We start from the raw sequence: 8039 nt of genomic DNA, 5'->3' as shown, positions 1-8039 counted from the left end.
TGACCGTCACATTATAACACCCCCACGGCTGAAAGGGCGATTAAATGTGTGATGGTTGAATGAAAGGTATGATTGGAAACCTTATTTTGGTGAACCCATGTCCTGTTTTTCTGGCTTCCAGATAGAGATCCTTTTTTGATTATGTTGCTTACTGTTATGTGGGGTATGTGGACAGCCCTTGACACTGGCGTTTGCTTTGGCTTCTCATCTGTTGCAAGACGCCATACTTTGCTTATCATGGCTGAAGTATGACTTGCTGCACGTATCTTTCTGGATGGTCTTGACTCCCCAAGTTGATCCACATTACTCTGTTTTGTTTTCTTTTTCTTTTTCATTAAGTACAAGGGATATCAACATCTTGGAAATTTTCAATCCATGTTCTGAACATATTTTTATGATGTGAATATATGAATATCTTGTGTCGGAAAGGGCTTTACATACCCTTCCTAAAAGTGATAAATTTTGGGTGACATCACAATACCTAAGAAAATCAAAGTAATTGCAAAATTTAGCACTGATACTGAATGCAAACTTTGTCAAGTACAACAAAACAGGTGCAGTCACCTTTACGTTATATGTTATATCGCAATGTATTTTCATAATGATTATCGTATTACCTATTCATTCATTGTATAATTTATTATATAAATTATTTTTGAACATTACGGTATTTTCTCAATGTTCATATTCTTCATATATATTTTTTATGCAAATTTATAAAAATTATGCTCAACTATATTACAAGGGTTAGTAGTGGTTCATACTAGAACAGTTGATGATATTTTGCTTTTCCACTTGCTTTAAGTAAGAAGAACACAGTCTATATTACATAATCGTACTACGTTTTTCTCTGCATTGTGGATTAGTGCCCGTGCTGTTATCTACATGCTGGAACTTAAAATTTTGACGCTTTCAACAGTGAAAAGTAGGGCACGTATTTTGATACGTACACGTGCACTGTAGGTATTATACTTAATAACCGTGTCTTTCAGTTAGTCCTGTTTTGCATTTTAGGTGCAGAATAATTTCATATCAACTTACGACGGCATTTCCTTGTAACAATAAGTTAAGAAGCAAACAAAATATTTTGGCGATAAGTTAGAACGTTTAAAAGGGCCGACCCATTTTTCTCACGAGGTTTCAGTTTTCGGTTCTGAAAGGCAACATATCCTACCATTTTATAAAGCTTTTTCTAAGACATTAATCACTCAGCAGGTCATGAAATTATTCAGTAAGAGTTCAATCTTTCATTATTTAGCTATTACTGAAAAGAAAATTAATTAATTTAAGGGATCATCAGTTATTTGACTAGCACGTGGCAACACTATAGTTAAACACGTTGTCATTTGTAGAGACAGAAAATAAAGATAGTTTAACGTACTTAATTAAGTGAAGAAGTGTTTAATATTTTATGGCTTAAAGAAACTTTTAAAAACTGCGTTTAAGACAAAAAAAATCTTATTATTATTATTATGTGTCATAAACTATAAACTAATCATAAATTACTCCATCGTTTTATACTTAACATTTATGTAAAAAATACAATAATCATTACATTATATCTATTTATATCTTTCGAACAGCTGAGTTTTCATGTCAGCTCTTACTCTTAACCTTTTCACTGCTCCGCGCATCATATGATGTTTTCTAGTTATCTGGAATTCATCCTCTGTATAAGATTTTTAGGTCCGATTTTGTTGGACTTAAGAGGTTTAGGTACACCTTCGACCTCCTCCTCCTCCCTCTTAACAGTAGATTTTTACTCTTTTACTATCGTTATTTTATTGCTGTATTAGATGTTTGATGTTTCACGTTTAATTTATCTTCCTTCTAAGACGAATTTTGGGACGTTTTTCTGATTAAAACTTCTGCTTCTTAGTGTTGTAGTTTGGTCTAGTTTACACTACAAGATGTCTCCACGGTCTCCGTGCTAATGATGTTGTGTCCAAGTTGCTGAAGTTTTATTTAATCCACATAGAATGTTTCCGATGATACTTCCCACACTTACATAATGCTAGATTTATTTACTTAGTATCTGTAAATATAATTACTCATTAACCTTTTAAAACCTTGTTCCTATTATGGGCTAATATCATCAATGTTACATAATAACACAAATCGCTGATGTGGGTTTACACAAAGTCCTGCGTTCACACTATAGTCTATTGCACTAATAATGTAATACACACAAATAAATTTATTTTAGTACACATGAAATAAACTATTTTTAAAATATAATTATAGATGTATTGGAAATATTCTGTAATGCGTAGCACTAAGTGGTCGTTTTAATAATATTATTTATTTTATGTAATGGCGAGAGGTACATCTGATTTTGTCCATCATGTATGATATACCTCTCCAAGTTGATTATCAGGTCGTTTTTTATTTCTAGTTAACTGCACGTTCGACACCGGGTTTTACGATCTTTGAGGACCTGGGAGGGTCAGGTACATTTTCGACCTCTTCCTCCTCTAGTTAACTGCTCTGCTTATCAGACGATGTTTTCGTTTTTCCGCCACCGTTTGAAATCCCAGCGGATATTTAGTTGTACCGGTGACCCATAGATGCCGCCCTCGACGCTTATACATAGTGGTTAAAAATGTATATAGTCTAAATACTTGGCATTTATACAGTAGTTGTAGTGACTTATATTAGTGTGCTAAGTGTAATACTTGTACAATATAATCATGTTATTCACGACCAACGCTGTGCCAGTGCGTGAGATAAGAGGGTAGTGCGTTACCACACATCGAAAAACAAACAAATCCTACTCACCTTCCTGTCTGATCTCGTCTCCCCGCTTCCCCTCACTCGGTACACCTCCAGGCTTACATAGATGTCATTATTATACTTTTTTGGTATTTATTCTTTATTTTTGAATGCTATACTATCATTTTATAAGAAAAAAAATATTTTTTTCTATGCATGTGCTAAACTGTGAAATTTTCTAACGTATCAACTACTGTTCCATTTTTTAAGCAAAAAATAATCTTCATGAATAATAACAATGAAGTCCTTTAAGTATTTTTAATGTCTTGTCTCGTTGTCTGTGGCCATTATAGGCAACCAATATTGAAGAAAAAAATAAACAAAGTTTAAACTGGTGACGTGAGACATCAATTCTGAGGAAGTTCCTTGTTGGTGAATTCAATAAACTTTAAAGTCTCAGTGAAAACATTGTTTGTTTGTTATGGGCTATCTGCGCTAGCCGTCCCTAATTTAGCAGTGTAAGACTAGAGGGAAGGCAGCTAAATTGCGAGTCGAGCACCCCTAACCACCAGGCTATGCCGGGCCCTCAGTGAAAAAATTATGTATTATTGTAATAATTTTAATTTTGCATCACGTAATTGCATATAATCGAATACCACATTAACTAGCTAAATGTAAAGCAAGAATCGAATATAAGTTACTGGTTTGTATATTGATTTTGGTTAAACACCATGGTTGTCGCAGTTAAAATAACCAATAAAAGTATACCCTTCCATAACTAGTTTAGAATATATCTGTACTGAAGTACATTCAAGATATTTTTCTATTCTTCCGTGCTATCTCAGGCACGATGAGTTGATCATAGTTTAAAATGTAGTGACGTAGCTAGTTCATTGTTGACTGCTTCCTTTTTTCTTAAAGCCCATTCACCTTTCACTGAGTCTCTTATTCTGAAGTGTTCACTGGTCTGTTTTGCCTTGATCAACTTATCCCCAAGTCAGCCTAAGAGTAATCTTGAAACCAAACAAACGGATACGAATTTTTTTCCTGTTTAAAGACAAAATAAAATAAATATATCTCCTTAAAAAAAATCGCTGGTAGTATACAAATATTTGTTTCCTTGCTGCGGGCAAGTCTGTATTGGGTCAACGACTCGGACCATTGCTACCAGAATCAAGGAGCATGCGCATAACACCCCTTTCAATAACTCCGGAATTTACAATCACCTAAGCAAAGACTGTAACGAAAAACCGAACAGTGAACACTTCAGAATAATAGACTCAGGGAAAGATGAATGAACGCTACTTAAAAAGGAAGCACTCCTAATTATTAACCTACAACCTAAGCTGAACAATCAACTAGTTACGTCATTGCATGTCAAACTATGATCAACTCATCGTGCCTGAGGTGGGCAAAAAGTGAAAACTTCATCCAACAAACAAGTGTCAATATCTACTGAAATAAAAAACAAGACAAAAAACTCTTCCTTGCTAGTGTTAACCGGATGTCGAAAGGTCATAAACATTTACTAATTGCTTTGCTTAGGTAAAGGTTACATATGAAAATTGCTTTCTTATAGAAACCTATATTAATCCCATGTCAACCCATCTTAAAAGGTGATTCAGATACTTGTACAAGTTATTATTTCAACACTTTTGCATATCTATATAAATATAATTGTACTGTCTGCTGTCTGTCCATGTAATTACTTCATAGGGTGATGATGGATCTTCACTAAAGTTGGTATGGAGGTTTATTAGGTCAATACGGAGGTACATACACATTTTCAGTTTTGCGTTTTGCGATTTTTATGGGTGTTTATGTGTTTTCTATTATTACCTCATCTCCTGTGGTTGAATCTTCACCAAATTTGGCGTGATGGTTTGCTGGGTCCATGGGGAGATACATACAAATTTTCAGTTTCACATTTTGTGTTTTGCGGTTTTTATGGTCGTTTTGGTGTTTTTTACAATTACATATAAAGGAAGCAACTTTTCATAACCTAAGATAACCTTTCATTATCATGAATGTACATAACTTTCGTCTAGGGAACGAGTATTCCAGCTTGTAATTATAAATTCGGAAAGCAGTGAAGTTATCGAATTACATTATAAAATAGTTCTGATTTTGATTTTCTGTATTATTTCAAAGATCGCCGACGAAAATTAATAAAACTTAAACAACAAATGGAAATGTTGATTATTTTACTGAATCCCTCTTCAGGAACTTTTAAAAAGGTCGTGCTAAATAGATAATTCTTAATTTTCATTAGTTACCTTTCCCCCATCGTCTGTGTCCCAGTTCTTTCAACAAATACGTTATTATTGCACTGCTTGTTGTTGATTTTAGCACAAAACTATATAATGGGTTGTCTGTACTCTATCCACTACGAGGTACAGAGCCCCAGATTCATCGTCGTAATTCCGTAAACACATTGCTGACCTATTGAGGGGGGGAGTATCGCTTTGGAAAATAAAAAGTGTAATGAAAAGTTTTTGACTAAGTTCTAAATACGTTTTAGATTAAAATTTATACTTAATATAGGCCTGGCACGCCCTAGTGATTTATGTCCTCGGATTGTAAATCTTTTTAAGATTCATGAATCTAGGACTATTGCCACAAAAACGCACTCCGCATTTTGATGCTCTGGGTAAGCTATAAGATTGACAATCAAATCCCACTATTCGGTCAGAATCGGCATACCTCTGTTTGAGTACCGTAATATCAACAGTAATTAGTGAATAGATTATGACTGAATAATGATCACTATAATTCTAGAGAGCACGATGTTAAGAACCAAGAAGAAAAGTTTTATTCCAAAAGAAGTTGTAGACCAACCAACTATTAAGAGACAAACATAAATGTTATTTTGATAGAAAGTGAAGTAATGTTTTTGCCTAGATTTACAAACGTAGCTTTTCTTAACTACTTTTCTTGTTTATCACTAAATGTATATAAACTCAAAATTTCAATGATTTTATTTTAATTTTCTATGCTCTTTAGTATTGAACATAGCAGCAGGAAAAGCTCCCATGCAATCTTCTGTAGCAGATAAAGGAAATCCACAAAAAGCTGTAGATGGCAGCACCAGCGCATTATTTAATTCTGACACATGTACAATGACGAAAGCAGAAACTGGTAAGGCCGCCTGGTGGTATGTCAACCTGTTAGAGCCTTTCATAATTCAATTAGTTCGAGTGGATTTTGGGACATCGTGTTGCTGTAAGTAGATTCTACTAACAACAACAAAAAATAATAATAAATTACTTTGGTTACGCTAAACGTGTTCCATATAATTGTTTTTGAATAATATATATATATATATATATGTGTGTGTGTGTTAGTGCTACTAAATAAATACAAATTACCACGAAAGCAAAATTATACTATTTTTAACGTAAATAAACGGAAAACATGATCGTTGTATTTACTATTTTAACGATGAAATTGCAAATTCTGCTTCAATAATTTTTTATATCAATATTAATTGGGAAAATTAAGAAACTATCACAGCAGAAATGCATTCAAAATAGTAATAATAATTGAACCTTAAAATTAAGTTGCTCTTTCCTTTGCACGTGTATTATAGTAATAGGTACTTGATTTAGTTTGATAATATAAAAAAAAGGAAGAAAAAGTGATATATAAACTTACTAATCTAATAAAAGGTATTTTTTAGTTGTAGTCATGCGTCAAAAATATTGTTGCAGCATTGTCCATTTATTGAGGAAGTTGTTTTAAATTATTTGTATAAAATAATTCGAAGCCCAATCCTCGTAACGATAAGTGGTAATAACTTGCTAAATATATTACGTCTAATGTAAAAATTAATTTACGATTAAAATTTCATCGCTGGTGAATGAGTAATTGAATATAAGCGATAGCCATCAGTGATCCAAATGCTTCGCTGAAACTGCACGTTGAGAAACAACTGATTATTCAATATTCATTGGTTATTTACCACTCCTGAACTAACTGTCCATTCGTATTTAAACATGTAGCCTTGTTTTTAGACATTTTGCAAATTTCGATCTATAATGTACCCGAATATTCTATATTTTCTCGGACTTGCTTGATCGAAACGTGATGCGCCCTCTAGCTAATGTCTAAATTAAAGCATTGAAAATATAGCTTACAATAATATGCACAATCTCATGATACAATAATATAGATTGCATGCAAGCTTTCATAATTGAGTGCTAAGGATTCTCTCAGTTCTGTGTTAATGTAGTTTGGTAAATAATAAAACGCACATTTTTTATTTTTCGTGACCAATGATATAAATGTACACGTGAAAGGCAAGTGATGATAATTGCGTATATTCAAAAATGGATGGTGTTATAGTGACAAAGACACAAGTTGTGTTAGCATGTAAGACACAATTTTTATGCATTATTCCTTGTAGTTTGAATGTTAAGATGTGTACAACGAAAAAGCAAAAGCGTCTGCACCAAATTCATTCAAGCAACAACAAAACACAGTTCTCTGCTAACACAAAAAATGCAATTGTTTCTGAGTAACTTGACGATGCTGATTCTAAAAATCATGTTGAAAATTATTGATCACTTCTAGTTTTCGAGTTATGATAGATTTATCTAAATATTCTTATATATATCGTGAAAATAACAATTTTGTCTTTAATAGGTTTATTTATTCATTGAAAATTGCATTTAAGAATGTTTAAAAACAATACATAATAGCAATACCAGTTTGAAAAAGCAATGTTCAAAATATCTGTTGGACTTGTTATGCCTTTTGAGTATGTTCTCAGTATCACGCTGTAAGAACCAACAGTAATCTCTCATTATCGCAGGATTCCATCATCCTTGATATCGCTGTTTCATTGTAGATCTTGGTGGAAGCACTCACCAATCTCATTGCTCACTGCATCTAGATCATTTTGAAAAAAGTCTAAATGGGAATGTAAGATGTGCATCTTTAGTGACATCTTAGACCCAATTTTCCTATAGTTCTCGAGCATATCATCAATCCTCACAGTATATTTTTCATCTTTGTGATTCCCCGAAATTGTTTACAACCAGTTTGAATGATTTCGAGGCACCAAGTTCTTTCTCATTGAGTACTGTTTCAAAAATTATCATACATCAGCACTTCCCGAATCTGTGGCCCAACAAAGATACCCCCTTTCATTTTTGCTTCACTGATTTTTGGAAACTTGTCAAACAAACAAGATGGTGAATATCATCCATCCTTTCAGATAACACTTTCACGAACTCTGACACATTTTCAGGCAACTCTTCGTTAGGCGGACGTCCTATTATCAGGTCTACTGGCAACCGAAGTTCCCGACCAAACATCAGCTTTGA

At 33.4% G+C, this 8039-nt stretch overlaps 1 protein-coding gene across 1 annotated transcript in view; it reads left to right on the top strand.

Moving 5' to 3' along the window:
- The window catches only part of LOC106456921 (limulus clotting factor C-like), a 55888-nt gene that overhangs the window by 12186 nt on the left and 35663 nt on the right, over window positions 1–8039 (top strand). The window contains exon 3 of the mRNA XM_022382700.1: window positions 5716–5934. Coding sequence (XP_022238408.1) covers window positions 5716–5934 — 219 coding nt within the window. The remainder of the gene's footprint in view (window positions 1–5715; window positions 5935–8039) is intronic.

Source organism: Limulus polyphemus, unplaced genomic scaffold, assembly GCF_000517525.1.
Source record: "Limulus polyphemus unplaced genomic scaffold, Limulus_polyphemus-2.1.2 Scaffold272, whole genome shotgun sequence".
In the NCBI taxonomy this organism is placed as follows: domain Eukaryota; kingdom Metazoa; phylum Arthropoda; class Merostomata; order Xiphosura; family Limulidae; genus Limulus; species Limulus polyphemus.
The sequence above is the reverse complement of the archived record's forward strand: the minus strand, read 5'-3'. Positions and strand labels throughout refer to the sequence as shown.